The 16,098-nt window shown below is 39.0% G+C and overlaps 1 protein-coding gene across 1 annotated transcript in view; it reads right to left on the bottom strand.

Moving 5' to 3' along the window:
* LOC118183540 (transcription factor p65-like) overlaps positions 1-16,098 on the bottom strand; it is an 82,974-nt gene that overhangs the window by 11,648 nt on the left and 55,228 nt on the right. Inside the window, exons 9-10 of the mRNA XM_085806759.1 lie at positions 857-916; positions 555-650 (exon numbers count right to left, since the gene is read on the bottom strand). Of these exons, the coding sequence (XP_085662885.1) occupies positions 555-650; positions 857-916 (156 nt within the window). The remainder of the gene's footprint in view (positions 1-554; positions 651-856; positions 917-16,098) is intronic.

The following is a 16,098-nucleotide window of genomic DNA, read 5'->3' as shown; positions in this document are numbered from 1 at the left end:
TGATTTTGACAGCACTCGCTTATGGCAGGGATTTAAAAAGACGAGAACAAAGAATAGAAAAGAAAAAAATGTTTATAGTCTCTAAGAACGCGCTCTTTTTGTGTACGTGTTAGGTGTAGCTAGTGTCAAGCTGCTAAATTTGTAAAGAATGTTAGAAATGTGCTCTGGAGATGGAAAAAAATTGTAGCGGCAAGTGATGTGAAATAACGCCAATGACTGTTCCAAATTTTGGTTTTCATTAACATTAAGCATGGCAAATTTGGACAAAAGTTGCCATTTCTTGTATATAGAGGTGGTTAACAGTAATTTTAATTTTTGTTTATTGAATTTTATCGGATTATATTGAGCAGTTGAAGAGTGATTGTCGTTTTCAAGGTTATATATTTCGTATGAATTGATGACTTGTAAATTATGACTGTAGTGTAAATAAATTTCACCAAAATTGCCGAAATACTTCCACTCTCTTGACCCATTCTGAATATTAAATGTACAGGTATCATATCATCGAGGTGCTGTGTATGCTGAATACGTTCAGACTTCTTTTAAAGCCATACCATTGTTTTCTGTAGCTGCGCTTGTGTAAAGAGTAGTCGACGAAGTTGACGAGCATGGATCAAAAGAACTCCGCAAAGTATCAATGGCAGTTTGTTCTATGAGAGAAACAGAAACAATTGTAACTTATCAGAATAAAATTTCAAAAGATGAAGCAATGTAATATATGTATACAATTGTGGATTATACCATATTGGTATGTAACTAAAATTTAAGGATAAAAATCGAAAGGTTTGATGAAGAATACATAAGATGAAGTTAGAAATATAAAACAGAATAGCTGGAAACTAAAATAATTTCTTACCAGTAATAGTTTTCTCGTTTGTTTTTGATGGTTTTCTTATCATTCTTGGAACAGCGATAGCTTTTAAAAAATTTTGAAAAATTTAAGATACAAATTAAAATTTAATGAAATTAAAATACATTATAATTATTCCAAATATTATGAAAGTTATTTATTAAAATATGAATATATGAACAAAGTACACTATTACAGCATTAAAAATTGCTACACCAGAAAGGAAAGCAAATAACATAATCCTATTTGTTACTCATATATCGTATAACGCGAGGAATACATGATTAAATTTGCAGGTGGTTTGGGGTAACATAGTGTGCGGAATTCAGGGCACAGAGCTACCAGCTGGCAGCAACGGCTGTAATCCCGCTGGGCACTGAGTCGAACCGAGTTCGGGACCTCAGGGGCTCACTTTTGTGAGTACGGGTATGGCAATCCCGAGGTACCCTACCCCTTCAGGGGATCATCTTCTTGGTGAGACGGGTGTCACGACCCTGGAGCCCCAGTGATCTTTCCTCTTTTCCGTCTCCTCTCCTCTTGGCTGGTACTTTTCCCCTTCCCTTTTCCCTTGTGGTTTCTCTCTACAGAGTTTGGGGCTCGTCACAAGAAACTGGAACAGCCTTTGTCTCTAGTTCTCGAGTGGCGAGAAAACTGCCCACGTGTTTGCCGTGCGTGGAGACCCGTGTCGCTGGAAAGGAGGGTCCTGGTAGTTGAGGGGCGAGGTACTGTCCCCAACACACTGCTTTGGCCTCTGCTTCAGCTAAACGGGAGGCACCTTAGTCGTCCTCACGGGTGTCAATCGGCTGGTCACTAGTCCTTGTGTCAGTGGCTTGTGGTCAAGCTCTCGGGAGTACCTGCTTTCGGGAAAGCCGACTGTGGGGCTTCAGTTTGCGTATAGGTCCGGCTAGCCCTAACACAGGAATCTGTGTTCCCTTGTTGGGCTCCGTGGTGGGCGGGGCCGTCGGACCCGAATCTTTTCTATTTTCAATATGGCAAATTCACATATATTTTTATTAAAAGATTTTGAAGTCACTCCAGTCTCTCAACCTAATTCTGAAACGTCTACTACTAAACCAGTCACTCAACCTAGCTCTGAAACATCTACTAATAAACCAATCGTCCAACCTAGTTCTGAAACGTCTACTACTAAACCAGTCACTCAACCAGTCACTCAACCTAGTTCTGAAAATTCTGCAAAAAAATTACGGACAGATGCAAATAAAAAAAATCATAATAATAGTCCCCGTTTCCTAGTCATCTCTAGTCCTTCTGGCGAAATGCATAAGATGTCTCCTTTCGTAATAAACAAATACATCCAGTCTTGTATTGGTGAGCCGAGAAATATAAAGCGTCTCCGATCTGGAGACTTGCTTATTCATACAACCTCAGCCACCCAGTCTGCTTCTTTACTTCAGATAACTAAACTTGGGCAAGCGAATGTCAATGTAACACCACATAAGTCACTGAACTATTGTCGGGGTGTAATCTCAGAATTCGACCTTCTGTATGTTTCTGAAAAAGAGATCGCTCCTGAGTTATCCGAACAAAATGTCTGCGGTGTAAGGCGGATCAAGATGCGTAAAGAAGGTAAGTTGATAGACACGAAACACGTGATCCTTACCTTCAACACGCCTGATCTGCCTAAGAATATTAAGGCCGGATATCTAAATATTCCTGTAAGACCTTATATTCCAAACCCTATGCGATGTTTCCAATGCCAGCGTTTCGGCCATTCTAAGACGTCTTGTCGTGGCAGCCTCACATGCGCCCGATGCTCACAGATTGGCCACGATTCTGAAAATTGTACCGCTGCGCCTCTTTGTATAAATTGCAAGGGTGAGCACCCAGCATTTTCACGCCTCTGCCCAAAATGGAAATTGGAAAAAGAAGTGCAGACTGCAAAGGTTACGAGGAACATCTCATATGCTGAAGCCAGAAGATTAGTCCAGAGCACACAGCTTCGACGAAATACATCATACGCTAGTGCTTTAAAATCATCTCGTACAGTCGCCACCCAAACATCAATAGGCACACAGACCCTACCAAATAAAACCCAACCGTCTACATCCAACAAGAAAAAAGAAAATGCAACCCATATAGTACAAAAAAAAAGAAACAGTTATTCAAAGTAAGCCGAAAAATGCCACACAAAAAATATCAAATAAAAATAGAAGTCGCAGCAATAGCTCTCTTGATGAGATGATTTCTGAATCTGCGGATTCAGACTTTATGGAAGTGGAAGAGGGTCTGGAAGTTATCAGGCATCTACTTCCACGAAAAACAAAAGAACAGCTCAGGAAAAACAAAAACCTTTCATAATGGCCACCCTCATGTCATGGAACTGTCGCGGTTTCCACCGAAATTTGCTCGACATCAAAGCCATAATTAATGCTTACCATCTTGTATGCTTCGCAATACAGGTAACAAATCTAAAACCAGAACAACAGGCAAAACTTCGGAGGTTTTCTTTCGTCAGGAAAGATAACATTGCAGGTGAGCGTGCCAGTGGAGGTGTAGGTCTCCTCACCTCACTGGATTATCCCTCAAATGTGCTTTCTTTGACGACATCCCCCCAAGTTGTCGCTACTCAAACAAATTTTGATACTGTTGTTACAGTCGTTTCTCTGTATTTGCCTCCAAATGAGCATATTGATCAGCAAGATTTAAATGGTCTTTTAGAGCAGCTGCCTGAGCCTTTCATCATAATAGGAGATTTTAACGGCCATAGTCCGCTCTGGGGTAGTAAAGATACAAATTGCCGTGGAAGACAAATTGAGTAGTTGATCGAAGATCATAGCCTTTGTCTCCTGAATAATGGGCAGAATACTTACTTCCATGAGCCTTCAAGCACATTCCACGCTCTCGACCTTGCCATCTGTTCACCATCTCTGCTGCCATTTTGCACTTTTAGTGTAGGAAATGATCTTTACAACAGCTATCACTATCCCATTTTTATATCTCTTGCACGAAGAGGAGCAAACCCCATGTCGAGATTCCCTCGATTCATACTCGATAGGGCAGACTGGGAACTCTTCTCTTCCGTTGCAGAGCTCACAGATGAAACGGTAGAAGATGCACATATCGATGATGCTGTTGAAGCTGTTACAAATACTATTATTGAGGCAGCTATGCTTTCCTTTCCTAGAACATCAGGAAAAATACTGAAATATTCGAAACCGTGGTGGAATCGCGATTGTCATGAAGCACTGAAAAAACAGAAAAAACCATGGGGTATTTTTCGTAGATATCCTACTCTGCGAAACCTCATTGCATTTAAAAGAGCCAAAGCAAACGCACGAAAAGTAAGGAGGCAGAGCCAAAGCAATTCTTGGATTTCCTATCTGTCATCAATTACATCCTCTACGCCTAGTAAGCAGGTTTGGGAAAGAGTTCGAAAAGCATGCGGAATGTATAAAGACCACTCACTTTCCTTTCTGGAAAAAGATGGCCGAGTGATTAGCTCCATAGAAGAAATTGCAAATACTATTGGTGAGATATTTGCTGCCGTTTCTTCCAGCAGAAACTATTCTCCTGCATTTCTCTCTATCAAGCAACACTCTGAAATAAATCCCATCGCATTCAACTCTTCCAAATCTGAGCCGTACAATAGAGACTTTACTATGGTTGAATTAAGGAGAGCTTTGTTGCAGACACATAGGTCTTGTCCTGGTCTAGATGGCGTGTATTATGAAATGCTAAAGCATCTGTCCTATAAGTCACTGAGTGCCCTTCTCACACTTTACAATAGAGTGTGGAAGGAGCGTACATTTCCCAGTGCATGGAGGAGAGCTGTTGTCATTCCTATTGCGAAGCCAGGGAAAGACCCGAAGAATCCCTCGAACTATCGGCCAATTGCCCTTACCAGTTGTGTTTGCAAACTGTTTGAAAAGATGGTAAACAGCCGCCTAGTCTACTTCTTGGAAAGGAATAATATTATATCGCCTTATCAAAGTGGTTTTCGAAAGGGGAGAACAACTGTAGATAACATGCTCCTCTTGGTGACATCCATTCGAAAAGCTTTTGTAAGAAAAATTCACCTTGTCTCAATTTTCTTCGATATAGAGAAAGCTTATGATAAGGCATGGAGGTACGGTATACTTCGCGATCTTCACGAGAGTGGCTTGCGCGGCAACCTACCAATTTTCATTCGGAATTTCCTGAACGCTAGAACTTTTCAAGTAAGAATTGGCTCTGTTTTTTCGGATGTTTTTCAACAGGAAGAGGGTGTGCCTCAAAGGCTGTGTGCTTAGTGTAACCCTGTTTAGTTTAAAAATAAACTCTGTACTAAAAGAACTTCCTTCCACCATCTTGGGATCCCTATATGTTGATGATCTGCAGATTAGCTGTCTAAGGGCAGACATGAGATACGTGGAGAGGCAGTTGCAGATAGCTCTGAATAAGATCCAAGAATGGTCAAACAAACAGGGATTTACTTTTTTCAAACAAAAAACTGTGTGCGTGCACTTTTGTAGGAAGCGAGGTCTCCATCCTGAACCTGAGTTATATCTAAATGGTTCAATTATTCCAGTTGCGCCCGAAGTAAAATTTTTAGGAGTGACGTTCGACCAGAAATTGACTTTCCTTCCTCATGTTTTAAACCTGAAAAAGAAGTGTTTAAAAACACTAAATATTTTAAAAGTGATGGCGAACACCTCCTGGGTTGCAGAGCGTTGCTCCATGCTTCGCATTTACAGAGCCCTGGTTCGCTCTAGACTGGACTATGGCTCAGTTGTTTACGGATCCGCTCGGTCATCAGTTTTGTTAAAACTCGATTCTGTGCACCATCAAGCTCTGCGGATTTGTTCAGGAGCTTTCAGGACTTCTCCTGTCCAGAGCCTGTATGTTGACTCTAACGAACCATCACTTTATCTGAGGCGTGAGCAATTGTCCCTATTGCAATATTTTAATATTCTATCACAACCTGAACATCCCAATAAGCTGTACTTACTTGATGATGTGTGTAACACTTTATTTCAAACACGTCCGTCCTGTGTTCCTACCTTTCCTTTAAGAGTTCGCCTTATCATTGAGGAACTTTCCCTCTCTGATATGCGCCCCCAAGCAGTACAGAATTTTGAATTCCCACCTTGGGAAAATACACGGATTCAGCTTCTTGATGTTTTCAAGCATCACGTCAAGGCAAGCACCAATGACATCATTTATAGACTACTCTTCGCTGAGCACAGGCACAAATATAGCAGTTATCTTCCAGTTTATACAGACGGATCCAAGTCAAAAGATCATGTCGGGATGGCATTTGTAATTCAAGACCACATGGAGGGCAGACGCTTGCACAATGCCTTCTCTGTCTTAACATCTGAATTAACTGCAATATATTATTGTCTTTTGTACATCTCAAGGCTCTGCCACAAAAGGTTTATAGTTTATTCAGATTCCTATAGTGCACTGAAATCATTAGAAGCTTTTTCTAACACTCAAAACCCAGTCATAGTGGATGTTCTCAAGATACATATAAACCTTACGAGTCGTGGATATGAAATCCTGTACTGCTGGGTTCCCGGTCATGTGGGAATTAAAGGGAATGAGCTGGCAGATATCACAGCGAAATGTGCTGTTGAACTGTCCAGTCGCCTCATCCCTTTTGGAGACATCTGTTGTGTTGTGAAAGAGAAGATACGAAAAAAAATGGCAGCAATTTTGGGATGTTCAGCGTCAAAACAAGTTAAGACATGTAAAGCCTAAAATTGAGCATTGGGATTTTGCTGGAAATCGTAAAGAAGAAGTTCTTTTGACTCGCCTCAGAATTGGTCACACAAGAGTGACACATGGCTACCTTTTAAAAGCAGAGAATGAGCCTGTCTGTTCAAATTGTAATGTTTGTCTATCTGTCCGTCATATTTTAATTGAGTGTCCATATTTTAATAATCTTCGTCAGAAGTATTTTAATAGCTGTGACTTACCTCTCGACCGTTTAATCGGAATGGAGGTGAATTGTAATTTATTTTATTATTTAAAAGAGACTGGCTTTTATCACCTAATGTAATTTGTTTTGAAAATTGTGTCTTGAATTTTAAATGTGTGGTTTTAACTTGTTTTTATATGACTTCATCCTCTGGATTTGATACATTTGTCTACTTGTTTTTATTTATTGTATTTTAATTTCATCAATTGGACTCATCCCATCTCGCGTTTGGCGCACTATAATCAACTTTGGTTTTGCGCCATATTCTCTCACTCACTCACCCGAACCGAGTTCGGATGCTAGATACGGGAACTTCATTCCATGCAGCTTCAAATCCATGTCATATTTCAACAGTCATGAATGGTGATCTATCAGACTGTTGGCAACACATGACTAGATGTTCTCAATGGGTGAGAGATCTGGAGAACATGTTGGCCAGGGTAACAGTCAAACACCATCTGCAACGAAGAAGGTCAGGATAGCACGGCAACATGTGGTAAAGCATTATCTTGTTAAAAGATGACAACATGCAAGCCTAGAAGATAGGATTCAGCCACGAGCCTTCAGAAATGCAACGGCGGTTGTCCACATCAAAAGCTATGTGAACAAGAGATGATTGTGATGCTTACCCAATGGCATCCTATACCAGCATGCCAGATGGTAGGTTCGTATGACCATGATGGACGCAAGATGGCAAAGTTTGTTTTCGGTGCATCCACATATGGGTACGTCCATCGTGATGCACTGAATGCAGAAACAGGATTCGTTTGAAAAAAGATGAAATGATTGTTGCTACTTCTGTGTCCAGCGCCGTCATGCATCGCATCGTGATAGGCGTGCCTGTCTCTGCTGCAGCGTGGAGAGAAACCACAATAATGGTCGCCGTGCTACAGTCCGTGACACTGCAGATGTTGTCATACTATTCGTGTGGACAATTGTTATTCTGTGAAATAGTCTTCATTTTGATTCAGGCTAACATGACATGGCTGTATATCCCGCAAGGCCGAGCGACAACATGTCTGTCCTACCTGGTATTAATAATCCGGGGCTGCTGAGATCCTGCACATTGTTCACATGGTCCTCCTGGATCCATTGATCCATATTCACCTGCCAGTCATCGGACTCTAACGAGATCGAATTTGACACGTGCTGGTAGGATATTCTCCTTACACGAGTCACAACACGATCTTTACAAATCAACTTATAAGGTAGTTCTTCCGCTTTCTTAGCATGCCTTCGTGGTCAGCACACTCGACGCGTATCCGAGTCCCTGCGAGGGCATTGCTCATTTTCCCCGTCTCCAGTATCAAAATAACCTGAAGTCTCTACTGTGGCGCCCGAACTAAAAGGTGGTGAATGATGATTCTTTACCACCAGGATTTGGCAATTGGATCCCCTAAAAACCCCAGTCGCCCCTTAAAATTGGGAGTATATAAAGTATTTCTTCCGCCTTCTTAGAATACCTTCGTGGTGTAGTGGTCAGCACTCTCGACGCTTATTCGAGAGGTCCGTGGTTCGAGTCCCCGGGAGGGCTTTGCTCATTTTTCCCGTCTACAACATAAAAATAACCGAATGTCTCTACAAACTAATATTCAAATTCGATTTCCAAATGAGCAACACGCTGCGCAATCTTCTCATTTATACACAGTGTGGATGGCGTTATTCATATCTGCTTTGTGCTCATACACTAGAATGCTAATCATTTGCGTAGCCTACCATGTTGTACCTTTCATGCAATTTCGATGTTTGTTTAAATGCCGCCTTCGTGGCGTAGCAGGTTTGATGGCCAGCACTGCATATCAGATATTCTGTGGGTATTTACGTATTTAACGTGAATACGAGCCATTTTCTATTAGAAAAACTGCGGAAGCATACTTCTCATTAGGTAGTGTAGCTACAGCGAAGCACGTAAGTGCTTCTCTCTAGTTAGTTACGTAAATAAATATCCGATATACACACAAATTATGGAATAAATGAGACGAAAAAATATCAGATATGCAAATTATGGAATACCACATTGATCTGAAGGAATGGGTTGGCCGAGGTCAGCTTTTCGAAAGTATTAAATTCATTTACTTTATAAACGTTCCAGAATCTTTACTAAATATATAATGAAGGATGAAAAAACGTTTTCCTTTCCACGTTATTGAAATCCGCTAACAAGGAAGGTTTCTCAACCTTAAATCATTACTCTAAATATATATATACATTATATAATATTTACTTCTCTAGAAATATATAATGTTAAAAAAATAGCTGTTTGTACTCTACAAATAATAAAAACGAAATTATAAATTATGAAATTTTTTATCCCCGGTGGCGAACTTTCTCGCGAAATTTGGTTGAATTTTAAAAAGCAGATCTGTATCTTTTAATTTGAAGCAGTCCTTTAGCACTTCATTTGAATTTAGGTATCTCTCCCATATATCTTAAAATAGCTGTTACATGCAATAAACCTCTCTAAAATGTGTCATTTTAAAATTAATGCCATCGTATGATTCTTACACAACGCTTTTGCGCAGATGACTTACATAAGACTTCAGCCAATGATAATTTTTAGGTATTATCCAATCCAAATAAAGCAAATTCAATTAAACTGATCATGAATCATAACTGTTTTCATCTGTCTTAATCTTTCAATTCGAATACATCGCATTTTCTTTCTGTTTCTCTTGCTATCAAGACCTGCTGCTTCGGTTGTCTCAATATATATATATATATATATATTTAAAAAATCTGACGGTACCGATGTAGCTTTTCGTGAAACAGGTGCAATTAGTGCGCCACTTTATCTGTGTTAGCTTTATAAAAATGTGTGTCAACCAAAATAAAAAATAATATCAATAGTCAGGTCTGCAGGTACTTCTGCTGCATCATGACTTTTAATTTCCAGATTATTACATTGATATATATATATGTGTAAGATACAACAAAATACGATGGCTGTTTAAAAAAATAATTGGCGACCTGAAAATTAACATTCTAAATTTGGTAGTCGCCCTCCTAAATCCATCAGTTCTCCCGAATTCGAGATCATTCCAAATTACATAACACTGCCTGAAAAAGGTAATTAAAACTAATGTTGACCAATCATAGCTTAGAATACTTTCTGCACCTACGAAGTATAAATACTGAGTGTCACGAGCCATCGCGTCTGTGCTTCGAAATCATGACATATATATATATATATATATATATATATATATATACAGGGATGTTCATAAAAAAAAACTTTAACCGATATATGAATCTCTAACTACGTATCTGCTCAACCAGTTCGAAATGAAATTTGAGACATTGTTATTTGAAGGTATGCACTCGAGACTGAAGATTTCAAATAACAGAGCTCTCAATGTTACAGTGGAAAATTTTATAAATTTTTGAATCGCAACACTCTCTATTTTTCCTGCGCAAATTGATCAGAGCATACGCATTTATAGTTTTTCAATTATAAATGGGAGTGGAACGATAGACGTATGACAAAAATTGCTGGCGTAAAATATTTGCAAAGAAAAGGGCAAATGACAGGACAGAGAGGAGGTGCATTGACGCACATTGCTTAATTCACAGGGTAAACAATCACAGGTCACCTTGTGCAAAGTATTGCTTGTGGAAAACTTTAATAAGCAGTGTGGGAAGATTTCTTCAATCAGTCGTTAACAAGATGATACTTTCAGGAAAAAAAATTTCAGGAACACTTACTTACAGACATGAATGACACTTACAGGAATTGGTAAAGCTGTTTTATCTGAACGAGGAAAATGTTGCCGAAGCAGTGCGAGATTATCTGCGAAATCAAGCTAAGACCAGGCATATGTTCTTTTAAAACTGTACATAATTTGGCAAAAAGAAACTGAAATATGTGGATGCAAATGTGATAGACCGCTATTCGGACGACCATGTGTTCCTGATGAAGTTGTTGTGGAAATGCATGATGCGATTACAACAAGTTCAAGCGATTACAACACTCCAAGAAGTGTTACCCGAAGTTTGGATGTACCAAAAATCACAGTTCTCAAGCTTCTGAGTTCTGTTCTGCAGATACTTCCTTATCGATTCCGTCCACCCTCGGCCGAGAGCTAAAACCGCTGAGCACCGAGTTCCCACCTGGGTTAATCCAGACGAACGGGGTATTTCCATGAGCAATTTCGCGGCTTTCCCTATGTGTAATATGTATACGAGCTAACTTCCCTTAATCCTTCATGAGGGCATTCCTTCCCTTAGGCAGATAACTCAAGTGTGTTTTGCCATAATAAACTAAACAAAGCCTAAACCTTACTGATGCTATTGCGTCCAGATGCTGCAACCTAGGTCACATCCATCGATTCTAATTCTGCTAGCTTCGTCTGTATCAGGTTAAAAGCTTCGGATACTCTTTTTGTTGTACATTTTCAACGCCTGTAGTAGATAATTCAACCGACTTAGTATTTCCTAGTATTATAAGAGTTAAAAAATATTTCTCTCTCTCTCTCTTTTTTTTATGCGTGTGTGTGGTGTGTGCGTGTAGTTTTATTTCCAATAATATGAGTTATTTTCAAAAACGCCTTCCCATATTTTTTTTTTTTTCCAGTATGATAGCAATCTTCCTTTACTTGACCTTTAACTCATTCGAGGGGAAAATACAATTGATTCTACATCCTTAAAAATAAAGCTATCAGGGATGAATCCAGGGAAGGGACTGCTATGGGGCTGCAGCTCCTCCCAGAGCAAAATTCTTGATTTTTTTTTTAAATCGCTACACCTGTTTGTTCTTAATCTCCTTAAAAAAGTGTGGCAGCATTGCTTTCTGTCTTGATAGGCTCGAAAATGTTCCCTGTTTTGTAGTCATTTTCTCGTACATGTAGCGTTGACGTGATCAAAAATATTTTTTTGGCTAGTTCTCTTCTTGTGTTTTTATTCAATTATGTTATACTACCCTTTATAATTTTTGCTCTCAAATAAGTTAAGTCTGTGAAGTATTTTCATTTACACGAGGAATGAGATTTAATATTCGATAACTTTGGCATTAAAGATTAATGTTACGCCAAATTTCTTAATTTCCATTATATAATATTACTTTAGCTAACCCTTACTGTAACTGAGCACTGTTTTATGAGAATTTGAGGATGTTATTTTTATTCAGTTTTTATGGTTGCTTATACATTAAATTCTTCAATAATTAAGTTTTTCATTTTGCGATAATATAAACTCCTATATGTTTAAGTATATTAGCATATTATTATTATTGTTCCAGATTTAAGAAACGTAAAAAAGAAAGTAAGTTTCTCCACTGAATTGTTTTCAAGCCAAAATTAAATCAATATTGTTGCGTGTGTTCGAGTTCCTAATAGACTGAATGCAGAGGCCGCCCAACCGAGTTAGCGACTTTAACTGCCGTATCGAAGGGCACGGGCTCGAACCCCGGAGAAAGCATGGATGTTTATAAATGTAGAGTGCCATGTGCGGCATGAGGGTATAATTGGGTCAGAGAATCTCAAAAACTTTCTTCAGGACTGCGTAGTTTTTGTAATAAAATTAGTCTGACGGCAACACATTTTTTATTCCTTTCAGAGTGTTATACAGACTAATTGTTTTTTTTTTTTTTTTTTTTTTTTTGTACTAAAGCCATTTAATCAACGATTCAAGCAGTAAGGAACAAGAAAAGTCATCTGGGTCTGCCATTTTCTGGTTCGCATTAAGAGACAAACTCTAAATCTCTATAGTAAACTAATCTCTATAAATTTGTAATAATATGTAACTAAATTTGTAAAATTTAACCTTATTTAATGTAATGAATGCGCGAGACATATATGACCCAGCCCTCTGGAGAAGATTAAGCTGTCCGAAACGATTAAATGCACAGGCCATTTTTAGTCAGTCATTTGCTTCCATTGATCTATAATTTCATGGTTCTTTGCAAATGCAACAATATGCATTGAAACGCTCCTGTGTTCAATAAGTTCGCTGAAATGTTTGAAGGGCTTAAATCCTTTTATTTTGTCACTTGGGATCCACGTTTTTGCTGATTCCTTACTAGTGGAACAAAAGAGAACCAATGCCAAATTTAAAAAAGAACCAACGCCATACTAGATAAAATGTAAAGTCTCTCATACAAAAAATAATCCAAGACATTCGGTCTTCTACTCCAGTTTTATCGCGGCGGAACTGAATGAAGCCATTTGTCTGTTAAAGTGCGGCAAAAGCCCAGGACCGGATAACATCCATGCCGACTTTTTGAAGAATATGGAACCCACTTTTCGTTTGGCTCTTCTTGCGCTACTGAACAAAAGCTGGCACAGCGGCGTTTCCTCTACTTGGCTGAAAGCCGTTGTTATTCCTATTTTAAAGAAGAATAAACCTAGTCATCAAATTAATAATTACAGACCTATTTCCTTTACTTGTATCTCGGCTAAGGTCATAGAGCGCATGATTACGTCAAGATTGAGGTGGGTTTTGGAGTATAATAATTTATTATCTCTTCCACGGGCCGGTTTTAGGACTTATTTAGCAAGTTATTTATTTTAGCCAAGACGTAAAGGACTCCCTAGATAAACGTAAGTCCACCCTGGCACTTTTTGTGGGCCCATGACAGAATCTGTCGCTAAAAGCTTATTGAAAACCTTCATGCCCTTGGTGTAGAGGGCAAAATGCTGGCCTGGATAAAACATTTAATCAACCAAAGATTTATTAGGGTTCGCTATGGCCAGAGAATGTCCCTTTTTAGACAGACAGAGGCTGGTCTCCCTCAGGACGCTGTAATTAACCCCTTATCATTTAATGTTTATATAACGATTTGCCTGATATTCCGATGCCTGACCCTGCAGTTAAGACTACACTGTTCGCTGACAATCTAGTCTTCTGGAACTGTGCTCCGAAGAATCGACCGAAAACCCTGAATGTTAATCTCAGTGATGCTTTGGGGAGATTAGAACTTTGGTGCAGGAATAATAACATGATTTTAAACCTAGACAAAAGTAATTGCCAATCTTTTAAGTTGAATAGACAGCACTATTTACCCCACCTCCTTTATAGTGGTTCTAGTAATCTCTGTTAGTAATAACGTTACCTATTTAGGATGCAAACTTGATTCACATCTGAATTGGAATGAACATATTTCTTCTCTAAAGGTAAAAAAAAAGCTGAAAGGAGACTTCCAGTTCTGAAACGGCTGGCGAACTGCCGATGGGGGTGTAACAGAGAAACTTTAATAAATACATATAAAATGTACATTCAACCATTATTTCATTACTGCAACGAAGTTTTGGTGACTCCTTCCATCGATACAGTCGACATTTTGGCAAGATTACAAAACCAATCTCTCAGCCTAATAACAGGTTCAATTAAATCCCCACCAATAGCGACTATGGAAGCGTTAACCAATATGTCTGCTGTCATGCATGACATTCAAAAGCTTTGCAGGCTCCCAAATAATAAATATTGGTGGAATTACAATTTTAACAATGATCGAAATTTAAAGACACGAGTGGGTTGTAATCAAATTGGTTATCAATTAGCAAAAGACCTAGATCTTGTTCGAGAAATGAATGTAATGACTGTACTTTTGTGTCCTCTTGAATACGGTGACTTATGTGTATATCTTGAACTTGACGAGAAAACTGACAAGAATGAGATGCCCACTACCCACATCAGAGCCATTGCTTATGAAACTATTGAGAGAAGATATCCCAGTAACCTCTGGACCCATATTTACACCGATGGATCCATGATTGAGCGAGGTACTGGAGCTGGTGCAGGAATTTTTGCATCTATTTTGCATTCTATAAACCAGTGGGAAGAGTAATTTCCCTCGGGCTGTTATTGTCAATTATCTTGCAGTGGATTTCTGCTCATTGTAGCATCGAGAGCAATGAAAGAGCCGATTTCCTGGCAAAGAAAGGAAATACTATTCTACAAACCACTAATAATCATATTTTTAATTCTGCAAAACTCCTAATTAAATTAGAATTTAAGAGGAGGTTTGCCTCCTGTCTATCAAATGAAGCTAAGAGAAAGGCCTGGGAGTGTCTCACTAGTTCAAAGCCAGGTATTCCAGAATTTCCTCGTCCTGCAGCCGTGGCGTTATTTCTTCTTTTGACTGGTCACGATTGGCTGAATGCCCATCTTTTTAAAATTCGACTTAAGGACTCTTCAGTCTGTACTCTTTGTAATTATAGACAGTCCATGGATAAGGAGCATACTAACGAACGCACTGCACTATTATCTTTTAATTCTATTGTTAAGTGTTGGGAAGCAAGATCAAGATTAATGGCTTAGTGGACAAATATCTGGCATTGGTATAAATATATTCCGAACTTTAAAGCTGGATTTGTTCTCTACGTTTTAAATCTCCCATTCACATCAGCGATTCATATCATAGCGAGTTTCACGCGTTTGCTTATTCGGTTCTTAGGGATTCAGAGTTTACTAATGTTATAGAAGACAGTATAGACGAACATTTGCCTCCTATTGGATTGACCTTTCAAGACATCAGAAGATGCTGCAGAATCCTGATGACCTAAAACTCCGAATTCAACACCTTATGGTTAGTAATTGTGGGAATACATCAAGGAGAGAAATTTTATTCCTATGCTTGATACAAGTTTGAACGCTCTTAAGCAACACATACACATACAATTATGGCGATTGTTGGCATGGGATATGCTAAGATATAATTGGGAAGAACTTCATTATCCCCCTGACTTTTCTTATGTTACGAAAGAATCACAAACAGAATATTTGTAACTCAGCTATGTTATCTTCAAAACATACTCTTTTAACATTGTAAGTAGTCAATATTATTCTTAGTATTTCAGTATTCTGTTCGAATTTTAATTTGTGCGAAACTCTGAAAAGAGTTTATTTCTTCTAGTCTAAACCTTTATAAGTTGCATTAAGAATATTTACTTAGTGCCGTCCCAACGGGATAGTGGTTAATGATTCTGACTGCCGTACCCAAGGACCCGGCTTGAACCCGGAGAAGATATGGATATTTGTAAATGTGTAGTGTCTGTGCGGCATAGAGGCACTGTAAATATGCTGCGAGCCGAACGTCCTCTCGAGAGATTGAGGGTAGGGGAAGATAGGTAGGAGGCCCCTCTCCTCGTTCCACCACCGCCCGCTCCTCTTCCCCCGAGATGCTGTCCTTCAAAATTGACGGTGGAACTGAACAAAATCATACTGTCAGTTACATGGTGCCCAAGGCTGTTGCCAACGGCAGGCACAATCTTTCCCCCTTACCGCGATGAATTTCATGGGCTTGCTCTGATATCAGACAATCGAGATTATTCACAACAACAACAACAATGTTTACTAGTAAATATACTACTTAATTTAACTGGAAATAAAC

This window comes from Stegodyphus dumicola, chromosome 12 (genome assembly GCF_044657685.1).
Source record: "Stegodyphus dumicola isolate Sdum_Otavi_A_Nest chromosome 12, ASM4465768v1".
Taxonomy (NCBI): domain Eukaryota; kingdom Metazoa; phylum Arthropoda; class Arachnida; order Araneae; family Eresidae; genus Stegodyphus; species Stegodyphus dumicola.
Note: the sequence above shows the minus strand (reverse complement) of the source record. Positions and strands in the feature narration are given on the sequence as shown.